Raw genomic sequence first — 15294 nt, 5'->3', positions numbered from 1 at the left:
TGGAGAGAGAATAAACATTTTTTCCTAGAGAAAAGGAGTATTTTGGAAAATATGCCTCCCCCATTTTTACTGGATGTTTAAAAAAAAAATAATCCAAGGTCCACTTTATGTTTGTCGCCCAGTGGGTAAAAAAGTCACAGGCCGACAGCAGAGGGATTGGTCTCTGTGGAAATTCAGTCTGAATCAGGAAAGCTGATTCTGTGATGCTGTAGGACATCTCAGTTCCAAGCAGGTAGCTGCTGGTGGATAAGGAGAAAATCCGTCTGCCCTTTGAGGTCTGCTTCTAGCAAACATTTGAGGCTTGGTTGCCTTTTCATCAGCTCCTCAGTAGCCACTTACCTCAGTGTCCAAAAGAGAAAATTCTGACATATTAATTTTAATGTGGGCATTTGATCCAGTGCTTGAGATAAATATAACCCTGTGGAGTACGGAGAAGGTTTAATGGGAAATGGTTGGCATTCTTTCTTGGTAAAGGCATGGAGAAAGGAGAGAGAGACAGGAGAGAGGGAGAGGGGGAGGCGGGGGAGAGAGAGAGAGAGAGAGGCGCAAAAAGCAGCAAGACAAAGGCAGAGATAAGCGAGGCTTCGCGGCAGCCTTGCCTGGAGAACTTGACACTTGCCAGACCCCGGCCAGCATGGTTGTCCTGAATGCAGTGACTTTGGGAATTTATCTTCAGCTTTCCTTCCGCTGTATCATGTCTCAGCCCGCTTTCATCAACAGCGTCCTCCCCATTTCAGCAGGTAAATGATGACCACGACTTTCCTCTCTTCCGTCTGTCAGGGGCAGGGGGAGGAAGGAAGGGCGTTTGGCAATGTGTCCTGATATCTTCCCCATTCTGCTCTCGGAGGAGGGAGGCTGGAGGGACCCAGCCGCCCCTGCAACTTCCTGTCACCCCAGCGGTCTCCACAGCTCCCTCTATCCTTGTTCCCAACAGCCCCCACCCAGCTGCTCAAAGCCAGAGACCCTTTTAAAAATGACTTCTGCCTCTCCCACTTCTCCCCATTTGCTGCGTGATTTCATTTTGACTGGGAATTGGAGTGAGTTTAAAAGAGGCACAGAGGAGTACAAGCGAAAGAAAGGAGTCTCAGACGTTTCTATGAATACATCCCTGACCCCTTCCAAAGGGGGCTTGACAGAAGGGGCGCATTGTGGAGCAAAAACCCCTCTTCCGAGCTCGGGCAGTGTGTACCTCCAGGACCAGCCCACCAGAGGAAGCGGGAGTCCAGTGACTTTTCTGTGGGCCAGGGGTCCTTGGGAGGGATCTAGCAAGAATCACGGACTCTCCAGCCCTTCCTGCTTTCCTGTTGTGCTTTCTTCCCACCCAGAGCCTTCTATCCAAATAAGGCAGCTGGAGGTCCTGGGAGATGGGAGCTTTCTGGGGAGAGGTGGAGGAGGGTTCCAGAGTGACAGCTTGGCCTGGAGTAGTCTGTACCTGTCTGGTATAGTGGGGCGGGGTGATTTGGGGCAGGGGGCTTTTTATGCCAGCCTGCCAAACTTCTCAGAGGGTGTCGGGCACCAGGTTGCCCTTGTCTCGTCTGACCGAGAGCAGGGGAAGTATTGTGTTCCTGGCAGGGCCTATTTAAACCTTTCTGAGGAAACTCAAATATTTCTGGAGAGCTTGAGGGAGGCAAGCTTGCTGGCTGTCCCCGCATAGCCCCCTCCATTCACCTCCGCCACCCCTGGCTTCCCCCGGCCCCCAGCAAAAGCAGTTTCAGTCATGCCCTCTAACTTGAGTCTCATACATACTTTCATGGAGGCAGAAATTTCACTCTCATGGCCTTTGCTGAAAACGCAGGTTTTCAGAGAGGTTATCTGTGAATCCAGTCCCCAGCCTCTCTCTGTTCCTCAGTACACTTCAGTAACAGGTTATGCTCCCAGTGCCACCAGCATCTGTGGGCCCTGAGTGAGTGACTCGGAGAAGAGCACGGGACTGATTATGAGGGTGTGAGGAGCTAAAGGAGAGGGCTGCGGCGGGGTGGTGGTGGCGGGATCTGGGGAGTGAGGAGTAGGCAGAAAAGGTGAATGGTTGTGTCACCATGGGTGTGTGACAGTATGCCCCCACAAATTTCACTTGAGAGCACCACACTTCCTCTGGAAGCTTGTGGGTCATTTTTCTTCTACTTGATGGGGAAGCTGGTAGTTAATTTGGTCTAATTCAGTGGACTTTTAACCTCATTTGGGCTACAGAGTCCTTTGAGAATGTGCTGAAGGCTCAGTGCTCCATGTTCTGGTTCTAGCTCTGCCTCTGGTGGGCTCTGGCTTCTGGGAGACAGTGTTGGACTGTAGCGCTGTGCGGGCAGGGACTGTCCTGTACATCATCCCTGTTTCCCCTGGGTCTGAATAGTGCCTGGCACACGGTAGGTGCTCTGGAAATGTTTGATGAATGAATGAGTGAATGAAGGAATAGTAACTTTTCTCATCTGTAGATTGAGGCTTGCCTTCATTTTGTATCACGTAATTTAGATAGAGCCAAATGGCTACTAAGTTCTGAAAGCTAGAGAGAAAAGAACCTCTAATTTTTTTCTGAACTCCTTGCCCTAGAGAGACCCCCGGTGCAGCTTAGACATTTCTTAAGTAGGACTTTATAGATTGTAGCAGTCAGGATAACAGCAGGAAAAAGAGGTACTTCAGATGAAAAGACTTAAATGAAGGGACCCCTTGCAGAGTGTGAGTGGGGTTAAGGGAACTGACAAGGAAAGTCGAGGAATTAGCAACCTTAGTGAGTCTTTACCACCCTTGTGCTTGAAAAGGTAAGAGGGAGAAATGGGGAAACTGATACCAAGAAGATGTGGAACCTTAGAGGAGGGGCCACCTGAGGTAGAGCTATGACCACAGAGGGACACAAAGAAGGGAGAAAGGAGAGAAGAAATACCCCAAACTCTCTCCTTCAGTCCATCTACCTCTCGGCATTGCCTTTCATTGGCCAAACCCAGCCCAGAGCTGGAGGGCAGGGGCACCTCTGGATGCAGTCTGTGGGGTCAGCTTCTGGGGTGCAGAGTGAGGGGGAGCGGTGGGAATGTGGAATTGCTGGCCCACACAGCCACCGGCACTTCCTGAGGAACTTCTAAATCCAGACCTTCTGCTTGAGGATGTGGTCTTTAGACATTTGGTAAAACAATGGGGATAGACTTAGGGGGAATCACTAAGGTAGCAGCTCAACAGAGCAAAAAAATACCTGCTTTCACCTGTAGAGTTTCTTGGCTTTGTTCCCACACTTAGGTGCCACGGCTTCTTTATAGCATGGTTCAGAAATAAACTTAGGACCCCAAATGGCAGCTGTTCTGTGACACAGGACAACTTGAATCCTTCAAAAATATTTTCCAATAATTTGACGTGAAATGTTCTGTATTCAGAAGCTTGTAAATCCTTACTCTGCTGAAGAAGGCAAGCCCAGTGCTCAAAGAAACCAGGGCGGCCCGCCGTACCCTTGTGCGTGTCTACTGTGTGCCAGGAACTGTTCTAAGGGCTACAGAGGACACAGAGACAAGTCGGATCCTGCCTCTGCTCTGGGGAATCAGTGGGCATCTGCTGCTAAAACACAGGCAGCCTGTGCTAACAGGCTCAGGAAGGCCATGATGGGGGAAGAGCTCTTACACGCTTGAAGGGCAGTACTTTCCTTCATAGCTGAGCCCGTCCTTCACTCTCCTCAGGAAGGACTGGATTCTCACAACTCCAGACACAGCACCAGCTGTCTAGATCAGAGGTTCATTACCTGGCAACCTCCACTGCCGGGTCCCACAGGAGAACCACAGAAGGGAGCAAAAAGCCTCAAAGAGGCCAAAAGTGATCATAGAATTCCTAGACTAAAGCACATGCATTTGATACACAGGAAACTAGCTCAGGCCCCTATCCAAATCTACTAACTGTTGCTTTAGACAGCATTCTAGCAGACTTGCACAGCAGGTTTCTAGAAGGTTGGCAAATTGGGTTTGGGGCATTAGACTAGGGAGGGTGAGTTCCTGCTTATAATGGACACCAGGACAACAACAAAAAAAGACAGCTGACAAAGCTGATTATAAGAGAAATGACCAATGAGCAGGGACTAGTTCTGAGATCAAAAAGAATAATAGACTGGAATTATTTTGGAATTATTTCTAGAGCCCATGTTCTGTAGGTAACAGCACTGATTTACAGCACAGTAATTGTTTTTCACTCTGTGAGTATGAATGACCCAGTGAAGACTGAGTTGTGTGCACTTAATTTTGCTTAAGAAGGCAGATAAGGGTCAGATATATTTTAGAATGATTCCAATTGAATATGGGCCTAATGTTTAAAATGTCTGGAGCTGTAGTTTGGTACACTGTTTTAACTATTGCTGAGTAATGAACCATCCTAACACTCAGTGGCTTAAACAACAATCATTTATCATTGAAGTTCATGTGTTTGTGGGCCAACTAAGGTCAGCTGATCTAGCCTGGGTTTGGCAGGCCCTGGCTGGGCTCACTATGGGTCTGTGGATTGACTCAGTTCCAAGATCCATTCACAGTTGTAGCTCAGTAGTTGTACAATTTCTAGAATGTGGTGGCACAGACCCAAGGACAATATTTATAGAAGGGCAGACCTTCCACACACTTCGATTTATGTAATTCTCACAGCACCTCTGGGATGGGTGTGACATGACTTCCACTTTTCAGCTGAGGATGTGAAGGCTCAGAGAGGTTAAGTGACTTACTCAAGATCACAGAGCTAACATAAGATGGGGAGAGCTGGAGACTGGAAGCCCACCCTCGGACTTTAAGTCCAGGGCTTTTACTAAGGTAAACCAATATCCATGGACAAATAGTGATACTAGCTTTTCATGTCCTACAGATGATCTTCCTATCCTTCAGAAACTCTCCTCTAGATTCTTTATTCTCCATTCCCTACAACCTTCTCCTCAGCATTTCAACACCCAAAGCTCTTAGCAAATGGTTGAAGATTACCCTATACTAAAGTGTGTAGGACCAGCCAGGGTACAACTTTATCCCTCTTTTGAAGGTATTTGCATCTTAATGGGGGACTTAAACTAAAGGATGTTCTAATAAAAGCTTCAACCAAGGTATTTTCAGGGAGACCTCCTGGAACCAGGGGAATACCACTACACGGACATTCTCTGCAGACACTCTGAGCCAACCTACTCTAGGCCCACCAGAGAGACACGTGGCTTCCCTTTTCTAATACAGGGTTTCCCAGCTAGGCAGGAGCTCCCCAGATGATGTTTGAGTCTACAGACCCAAACAGACCAGATGCTGAGAAGACCCAAATGTAGTCTGATAGAGTGAGATCATGTGGAGAGATGTGAATACTGTCTGGACACGAGAATCTTCTGTTGGCTGATGGGATATGACCCAGAGCAGGGGTTTTGTAGCTGAAAAGACCTGATGTCCAGTTCTGCACTCCCCTGCCTGGAAGCCAGCCAGGTCACCACTTGGGAACCATTCATGTTCTGGACAGTAGATTATGGCCATTTATTTGTGTCTGATGCTGATCAGCCACTGTTTAATGTTCCATAATGCACTTCCAGCCATCTCCTCTGATTTAGCTTTTCCTATTTCCTCTGCATAATTCAATCAGAGAGGGCTCTTAAATTAGAGGACTCTCCGTGGATGCCAGTGTCCTGCTTTCGCCTCCTCCCAAGCGTCTGAATAAAGCCATGGGTTCAGCTGCAGCTCACACAGAGAGCTGGGTGTGAGATGGGAGGCCATCCTTTCTGGTATTCTGGGCCGGGCCTCTACATCACCACCTGCCACACTCATGCCTGCTTTCCCCAGATTCACAATACACAAAAACAACGTAGCTCCGGAATGACTAGAAAGCCCCTCCAGCTTCAGTGAGTCACCAGATAAGCTGGCGTCCCATCTTCTTGAAATGTAGTTCACATTTTAAGCACCGACTCGTGTTACTCTTTCATTGGTTTAAATTAGTCCCAAACCTCTCGTTTTGCAAACCAATTTCACAGCTGCATTTGTATTGGCTCTTCACAGTAGTCCTTACTGGGAGGGGCCCTGGGTTTGAATGCTGATAGAGCTGGTCATGAGCTAGTGATTGCCGGGAGGTCACTTCACTGCAGTGAGCTTCAATTTCCTCATCTGTCAATGGGTGTCAAAGTCTGTCTCACAGAATGGCTAGAAGTATTCATTCAACAAACACTAAGTGCTCACTGTGTAACAGGACCTGGGATGCAGCAGTGAGCAAACAAGCCTATTGTCCCCCATGGAGCTCTGTGATCACCCTGAAAAGAACTTGGCCAGGCTGGCCTGCTGGGTCCCATGGCACAGATGGAGCTCAGAGACAGCCCAAGGGCCAAAGCCAAGTTCCGTGTTCAGCCATGTTCACACTTCATGTCTTAGATGTTGTCGTGCTTTGAAGAAGAGGAATTTTTTCATTGCCTTGTTTGCTAACATTTAAAATGGAGTGATTTAACATTAAAAAAAAGTTTCAGATGTCTCTTAATAAAAAACAACAACAACAACAACAACAACCCCTTGAGAAATCCAATGACCTGGCATATTCTGATATGACAGGGATTGTTTGGAATGCAGCGCTGGCTGGCTGCTCAGCCCCAGCTCCTCAGATCCCCGCTGCACCCCCTTGTCTTACGCCTGGTCGGCTTTCCTTATTACATTTACCTGTCTAACCCCCTCAGGTCATGTGACTTTTTGGCCTTTGGGACCAGAACCCCTTCTGGCTTGGACTCCGCCTCCTCCTTCTTTAGAAGTCTCAGGTTATTTTTCCAGAATTCCCAAGCTCTGCGGAGTTCAATTTGAAAGTCGATGTTCCAGATCAGGGGTTCTCAAACTATAGCGCTGGTCCTCAGCCCTGGCTAGACCTAAGAATCATTTGGGATGTTTGATAGAAACCCAGTGACCAGGCTGAACAAGCCAATTAAATCACTCTCTGGGACACGTGCTCAGGCATTGATACTGTTTAAAGCTCTCCAGGTGGTCCAATGGCTAGCCATCATTAACCACCGAACTGTAGCCAGTAGGCATCACCTGGAGGGCTCAGTAAAACCCAGGCCGCTGGACCCACCTCTGGAATTTCGGAGTCAGTAGCTCTGGGTCAGGCCCAAGAGTTTGCATTTCTAATAAGATCCCAGGCACTGCTAATGCTATAGGCCTAGGGACAACACTTTGAGAATCACTGCCCAAGTTTGTCTTGGATCTACTATATTAGTTTTCTGTGGCCAATGGAATGAATCACCCCAAAGATAGTGCCTTAAACATTTATTCTCTTACATTTATTCTGGAGGTCAGAATTTGAAATAATTTCACCTGGCAGAACTCAAGGTGCTGGCAAGGCTGTGCTTCCTCCGTAGGCTCTCTGGTAAAATGTCTTATCTTTTCTAGTTTTAAGCTACGGTTGTTGCAATCTTTGGTTCCTGGCCCCTTTCTCCATCTTCCCAAACCAGTAGAATGGTATCTTAACTTCAGTGGTCATATTGCCTTCTTCTATGTCAAATCATCTTCTGCCTTTCTCTCTGTTTTTTAAAGATTTTATTTATTTATTTAGAGAGTAAGAGACAGAGAGAGAGAGTGTGTGTGAGCAGAGGGAAGGCCAGAGGAAGAGGAGAAAGACAGAATCTTAAGCAGGCTCCATGCCAAGCGCAGAGCCGGATGCAGGGCTTGATCTCACAACCCTGAGATCACGACCCTGAGATCATGACCTGAGCCATAAATTAAGAGTAGGATGCTTCCCCAACTGAGCCACCCAGACACCCCCTTGTGCCTCTCTCTTAAAGGACCACTTGTGATCACATTTAAGACCCACTGAGTTGATTACCCCATCGTAAACTTCTTAATTTAATCACATTTACAGGTTCCTTTTGCCATAGAAAGTAACATGTATAAGTTCTAGGGATCAGTCTGGACCTCTCTGGGGACTTATTCAGTTTCCCATAGTTACCTATCACCAGATAAAGTGTCCTATGAGTATTCATTAAGTGACATCAGAATCAAAGACGCAGGCATCTACAATGTCTTTATTTGGATCCCTCCCGAAAGCAGACCCTGAGACAAGGATTTGGGTATCTAGGCGGTGATCCCAGTAGGGCATGGGGAGGTGAGACAGGGAAGGGAAGGTAGTCAGCATGAAGGGAGATCAGGAGCAGATTGGTGCTCTGGGTCTCTGGGTTTCAGTTCTCCTGAGACAGGGAGACAGAGAACTGGGATATCTATCCACCAACTCCTAGGGACATGCTTGTCCCAAGCAACTTGCATGGCTGGTAAAGCCTTCTGGCATCGTCACAGGTATATGTGATACAAGCCAGAAGCCCATAAGGCCTGATGGATGCTAGGGGATCTGGCAGGGAAGCAACTGTGTCCACCATTGCTCCCTTAAGAGAGCTGTATTAATACGGCTCTCTTGCACTGAGCACCTTCCCTTTGGTAGGCTCTTTACATATATGACTTCTAATCTTCACAGCAATTTCACAAGCCAGTAGTACCCCCATTTTACTAAAGAGGAAATTAACATTCAGGGAGGTGTGGTCACTTGGCTGAGGTCACACCATGCCAAGGTCAAAATTCCAAATCAGAACTTACTGATCCCCAAACCACTGTAGAGTTAGAATATTCTGGTGGTTAGCAGTAGGGCCTGTGGTGTCATGCTGCCAGGGTTCAAATCTTGTGTTTTCTTTAGCTTTGTGGTGTTGAGCAAGCAAATGGCCCTTTCTGTGCCTCAGTTTCCTCATAGCTAAAATGGGGTGAAAGCAGGGTTTAACTCAGAGAGGAGCTGTGGAGATGAAGTGGGTTAATGACAAATGTAAGGTGCTTAAAATAGTGCCTCATATGTAAGGTGTCATTATTTCCAGAACCTCACAGTATCTGTGCACATGCCTACAGGTCATGATTTCCCCTAAGATACATTTGCGTTAAAGGCAAAAGTTTAAACACAACTCACACAATAACTTATTGCTTAAACTCTCCAGTGAGTTAAGGCAAAAAGAGGGGCAAGGCTATTTTCTGTTTTGCATTTGTGAACCAGTCCCTAAAGCAGGAAGAGCAGAAGAAGGCTCTTCTCGTGGTGACCGGCTTCCCCAGATGGCTTTAAAAATACACCTGGCCCTAGTCCATCTCCCAGCCCAGGAGCATTTAGCTCCATTCAAGCCCACACTTATGTTTCCACAGCAACCAACATAAGCACAAGCACGAGGCGTGTGTTGGGAGCTGGCAACAGCTGAAGGAGAGGCCTCAGGGCTGCTGAGGGCTTTGCACTCTAAACCAGCTGGGGGCTGAAAAAGGAGAGGAAAGCAAAGCAGGACACATGAATGTGAGTTGGACAGTCTCCTTCCCTCCCAGGGCCTCCCTACTCCTTTCCCCAACCATCCCACTCTGCTGATCACCTGGCCTTTTTTGGTATCTTTCTGAGAAGTCTGGAGAAAACCCCAGGAGCTTTCCTGTTACAACTGCTAGTTCACTCTGCGGACACATGCTCCAGGAGGGACCTTCCAGAGGTCTCAGGCCTAGCATGAGGTTTCTCAGGGACCCAGGAGGGTAGGGGATGCGGTAAGGATGGCCATCCAACCTATAGAGACCTGCCCATTCACCTGGGGCTTTCTTACTTTACTGTGACTGGGGGTTTGTTCAAATGTTTCAACTTGTCCCCAGTAGGAAGTTTCTGTGGGATGGATCACTGTTGACAGTTAAAACTGGGCTGCCCTTTTGTACCCAAACAGAACTGGTTTAGTTTCTGAGGTCACCCATGCTGGGCTGGACCTCACGGACTAGCTCCCAAAAGGCTTCCCAAGTCCCTGTAGTCATTCAGAAACCAAATTCTGACCCATTGAGATTAGTGTTCGGGATTTGGGGGTTCTGAGCAAGAATAATGGCCCTTTCCCCCTCCTGGTACATCAGCAAGGTTATGGTAAGGAAAGTGAACAGAGGAAAAGAGGAGTATCCTCTGTGTCCAGGGAGCACGAGGACCCAGAGAGAGTGGTGTCCTTTTGGGCGGCCCTCTCTTTCACGCTCCATGTCTGCCCACAGAAAGTGAGGAGCAGAAGGCTGAGGTGACTGTCTGGACAGTTTGGGTCCTGGGATATTCCCCAGAGTATGTGAGGATAAGTGGGGTTTTTAAATTTTCTTCAGAAAAATTACCAGATTCAGCTGCTCTGGCCTACACTTTCTCGGCTGGGAAGCCCTGAAGGAGCGCACCATTTGGTGACTGCTTCTAAGATTCTCTTGTTTGGGTCTAACCAGAAGGTGGTACAGGCACATTTAGTCGGTGGCTTCGGTAACTTGCCTGTTTACTGGTGTTCTTAAAGAGACCTTGCAGCGCAGGGCTGAGGCCCGGAGGTAGAATTCAAGAAGCAGGTTATTTCTCTGGACCTGCCACTAACTCCTAGGACACATGTGTAGGGTTGGACAAGCTGTCTGCTGTCTGTGAGACTCCACTTCCTCCTCTATAAAAAGAAGAGGTAGACCAGATTTCAATGCTGGAGACGTTCTCTGACTTTGTGGCTACTGAGCTGCTTGCTAATTTATGAAATTACTTACACAGTGAAGGGATTTTGGCATGGTTACTCTGGGGAGCCGTGGTCCCTGAGAATCCATGGTGTGGACATTAAGGGTATGTGGTTCACTCTCAGACAGCTGTGGCCTTGAGTGACATCTTCGTGACCCATTAGCTGAATGGTGTTGGTTTGATATCTCAACTCCTCTGTTTCCACCTCTGTAAAATGGGGATAATGAGAGTACCTGCCTTATTAGCTGGCAGTGAGGACTAAATGAGCTAATAAGTATAGAGCTTTGCACCTGGAACATGGCTAAGCTCAGTTACTGGTTGCCACCCTTATTCCAAATGGTGGTAAGAGGGTTGGAATCCAGGCTGCTTGCCTCCTCCTGGGAGGCCTCATTTCTATTATAATCCCATCTGCTTTTATTGAGGCTAGAGAGAATTGCTCATGGAGCTGAAGAGTCTGTTTCAGAATTCTCAGTTCCCATCTAAAGCCAGAGGATGAGGAGGGGACATCTCAGTGCATAGCATGGCTTTGGAATTGGAAGTCTGGGCTCAGAAGCCCTGCTCCAGGAGACCTTGAATGTCAGACCCAGTTTTTCTCACCTGTAAACAGGGATGCACTGGAAGGTAAGTTGAGGGGCTGTTGGAGAATCAAAGGAGAAAGCATGGGAGGGCCAGGCTCTAAGCTGGTGGAGTATGTACTCAGGCACTGTCATGCCTCAAGGGGTGACACTAGACCTTCTAGACATGGGGGACACAGGCTCACACTTGAGGACAGTATCTCAGCATACTGACTTATTAGGGGAGAGGCCTACTGATGGGCAGAGTCTGCAACAGGCGGAGAGATGGAGGTGAGCTTCCTGGGAACCCCTGCAGGTCACCGCAATCCTGAGAGTGTCCACCCTCTGGAAATTGTGCAATCCTGTGCGGAACCTAGCTGGTAAGACAAGCCACTTCCTGTATCCAATTCATCCCTGTCAGGAGAAGGGGCCCTCCGTCTTTGTGGCATCTGCCTTATGTGGAGTGACAGTCTTGCCCCTTTCAGAATGGACGGGGGATGCCAAGTGAGAGGAAAGTTAGTAAGGATGAAATTTTCAAATAGAAGGCCAGCAAATGGTGGCTGATTTGACAAGATGCTCTATTTTCTCCCTTCCTTCCTTCCTTCCTTTTTAAAAAAAGATTTTATTTACTTATTTGACAGAGAGAGAGAGAGAGAGAGAAAGCATGCACATGAGCTGGGGCAGAGGGAGAGGGAGAAGCAGACTCCCTGCTGAGCAGAGAGCCCAAAAAGGGACTCCATCCCAGGACATTGGGATTATGACTGACTCACCCAGGTGTCCCAAGATGTTCAATTTTCTGACCAAATACCCACCCACCACCACTTTGCTTTTGTTCAGTTTTATTTTTCCAAATGGGGCAATAAAATATACTTGAATTTATTCAGATTCTCTGTATTAATAATAGTAGTATGTTTAAATCTGCCTCCATCTCTAAATTAATTATGACAATTACTTGAGATATGCAATTTTTTATATACTTCCCATAAACAGAAGGGCCAATATTTACTGCACCTCCTACTATGTACCGGACTGTTATAGTGAAGAAGAAGATTCATAAGACTAACTCTAGGAGCCCAGAGTCTGTCTATGATGTTAAAATAACACAAATAAAATGAGTAAGGAGTGGTGTCTCAGGCTACACAAACAGTTGGAATTTGTGTGAGAGCAGAGCAAGGAGATGACTGAGCTGGGTTCAAATTGTGACTCTGTCACTTACCTGGACGCTTCTGTGAGCCTCAGTTTACTTTTCTGTCAAAAGGAGAAAATATTAATAATACTTAAGGTAATTGTGGGTTAGTGCTTAGCATATAGTTGGTGTTCTGTACACGTTACTGAATATGTTGATCATTGATTTTTCAGGCTATGTAAAGGTTGTTTACAGAATGTTCTCCCTTTCTGCTTCAGGTAAAATGTCTCCCAAATGAAGGAATATTATGCAGCCATAGAAAGAAATGTAGATACATTTTATGTAGTTATAGAGAATAATCTCTTAGAAATACTGTGAAGAAACCAGGAAGGAGTAGCATATGTATAATTGTATAATTAAGTAACCCCTTGAGGAAGAAGGGGAATATATTATACCTACCTATCTGTTTGTCTATGCATAAAATATTCCTGAAAGAATACACAGGAAACTAAACAATAATAAACAATAGAAATCAGGGATTCCCCGGGTGGCTCGGTTGGTTAAGTGTCTGCCTTCGGCTCCAGTCATGATCCCAGGGTCGAGTCCTACATCAGGGATCGAGTCCTACATCAGACTCCGTGTTCAGCAGGGAACCTGCTTCTCCCTCTGCCTGTGGCTTCCCCTGCCTGTACTATCTGTCTCTCTCTCTCTCTCTCTCTCTGACAAATAAATAAATAAATAAATAATCTTTAAAAAAATAATTGAAACTGGTACAGAAGCAGGGAAGTTTTCATGTATGTTCAGTTTACTTTCATTTCGGAATTTTTGAATCACATGAATGTATTACCTATTCTAAACAATTAAACAAAATTCCACTTATGCACACAAAACAGAATCACTTATCTGGAGCACATAGGATGGGATTTTTCTGTCTTGAAATGTCTTTTAGACCTAATGTGGCAATAGAAATTGAGATCTCAGAATGGTAGTCACACAGTTACAGTGCTGCGGAAAGCCTAAGGCTCATCTTCCCAGCTTGTTTGAGAATCCCTATTGCTCAGTTGAGTCCAAAGTGGTCGCCTGAGATTCCCCCACTTTCTGGAATCCAGGGGTTTGAGTGATTCAGCGAGACCAATAAGTAGAAATTCTTGTACTGAGGGGAGCCGGGGGCTCTGAGCGACCCTCTTCCCTCCTCCTCACTTGCTGGGGAAGCTCAGACAACAAATACCGAAGGTGGTGGGGGCAGGGATTGGGGGGGTTGTCTAGGGAAAGGGCTAAGTAAGTCAGGTGGTTTTGAATCACAAGTGTCAACAGAGCTAGGATGTCACCATGGAAGAATGAAGGTGTGGGAACATAGTGGCTAGAAATACAGGGTCTTTCCACTTGGACCCTGTTGTCAGTGGATGTTGGAAATAACCCACTCGTTAGGCCAATGGAGCTGGGGAGTTTTGTCTCTGACCTATGGCCAGATCTCCTGAATAACTCTACAAACTTGGCCTTCCTTGTTAAGCTGTAGCAGAAGATTTAATAGTGCTTGCTGCTTCATGCTGGACACTATAATCAAATTCAGAGCAGAGGCGCAGCCAGTCTTGGGGAGGTTTCTTGATGTTCCCTTGGCTCCTAATAACATTGTCTCCTCCTTCCATTCTGTTTACCACATGCCATTTTGTCAAATTAGAACTTGAACTCAAAAAAGCAGATGCCTTCTTTCAGATAAGGTCGAAAAATTCCCTTGTGGAAGGAAAGGGGGCTGGGTTTTCTCTTGAATCTTTGCACAATCCAAGGAGTCACCTTTGCTATATGACTTACTATAAAATAATGCCAAATATGAGAAGATTTTCTTGCATCCATCTAACTAGGGCAGACCTTCCTCCTTGAGGTGTCCTTACTGGCAGGAGAGGGGGCAGAAGAGAACATGTCCTTCATGAGGATTCGGTTTCCTGCTCAGTCTCCTAATGAGTGGGCGCAGGCTTCTCCAGTCAATGCTGGTGCCCTAGCTCTGACCCACCCCCAGTCCTAATCCTTGTGGAGGTATCTTCTGGTTCTTCATTTCCTACTTAAAATTTTTTATTTTATTCTTTTTTATTATGAAAAATTTCAAACATTGAAATGAGTGGGAAAAATTATCCAGGAAATGCCAAAATGCCCACATTTTGGGCTGAATTATGTACCCCCCCCCCCAGATTCATATGTTGAAGCCCTAACCCCCAGGACCTCAGAATGTGACTGTATTTGGAGTTTGGGCCTTTAAATGGGGTGACTAAGGTTAAATGAGGCCATAAGGGTGGGCCCTAATCTGATCTGACTGGTGTCCTTAAGAGGAGATTTGGATACCTAGAGACACCGGGGATGCTCAGACAGAAGAAAGGCCATGTGAGGACATAGCTAGAAGGAGGTGGCCATCTGCCAGCCAAGGAGAGAGGCTTCCAAAGGAACCAAACTTCCCAACACCTTAATCTTGGACTTCTAACTTCCAGAACTATGAAAAAAAATTTCTGTTGGCTAAGTCACCCTGGTACTTTGTTATGGCAGCCTTAGCAAACAAATACACCCACCAAATCGATTCTGCCATGATTATCATTTCGCCGTATTTACTCTCATATATCCCTTTGTCTTTCCTTCTTCTTCCCTTCCTCCTTCTCCTCCTCTTCTGTTTCTTCTTCTCCTCCTCCTCCTCCTTCTTCTCCTTCTTCTGGATGGATTTCAAAATGAGTTGCAGATTCATTGCTCACTTTGAAGATTAAACTATTCAACAGAAAAGGCTGATGTTTGACTGAAGCCCACTAGCACACACCATTGATGCTTCTGTGGCCATGATAGGGGGGCAACTAGGATTGTCTATTCATGTGAGTCTATAACCCAGGAAACGAGGGCCCAAATGGGAAGGTTTGATTAGAAAGGCGTGGAACAGGGTGTTGGTAAACTTCTCCAAGCCCAGCAGGCTGAGACAACACCTGCCATTTTTTTCTGAGCTTCCCTGATCATTCTGTCTGGCTGGAAGCTGGGGAGAGAGGTCACCACTTTGTGCTGGTAACAGAATCTCCAGAAGTCTCCAGTGTCAGACATCTGGATTCAGGCCTGGCCTCCTACCTACTGGCTGTGTATGACCATAGGTGCATCCTTAAATGAGGATGATAATACTATTTTGTATGGTTAATATGGGAATCAAAGAAG

The 15294-nt window shown here is 46.6% G+C and overlaps 1 protein-coding gene across 4 annotated transcripts in view; it reads left to right on the top strand.

The window, feature by feature from the left end:
• The first annotated feature begins 418 nt into the window (after nucleotides 1-418).
• COLQ (collagen like tail subunit of asymmetric acetylcholinesterase) overlaps nucleotides 419-15294 on the top strand; it is a 56086-nt gene continuing 41210 nt past the window's right edge. For 3 of the 4 annotated variants that reach the window (XM_082684671.1, XM_082684672.1, XM_082684669.1), the window contains exon 1: nucleotides 419-740. In XM_082684671.1, coding sequence (XP_082540797.1) covers nucleotides 635-740 — 106 coding nt within the window. In that variant the 5' untranslated portion in view covers nucleotides 419-634. Of the gene's footprint in view, nucleotides 741-9090; nucleotides 9250-15294 lie in introns of those variants that run through there. The other variant, XM_082684674.1, reaches the window with a different exon arrangement.

The sequence above is a fragment of the Mustela nivalis genome, assembly GCF_964662115.1.
Source record: "Mustela nivalis genome assembly, chromosome: 1".
NCBI classification, from domain to species: Eukaryota; Metazoa; Chordata; class Mammalia; order Carnivora; family Mustelidae; genus Mustela; species Mustela nivalis.
This window is presented reverse-complemented; position numbering and strand designations above follow the sequence as displayed.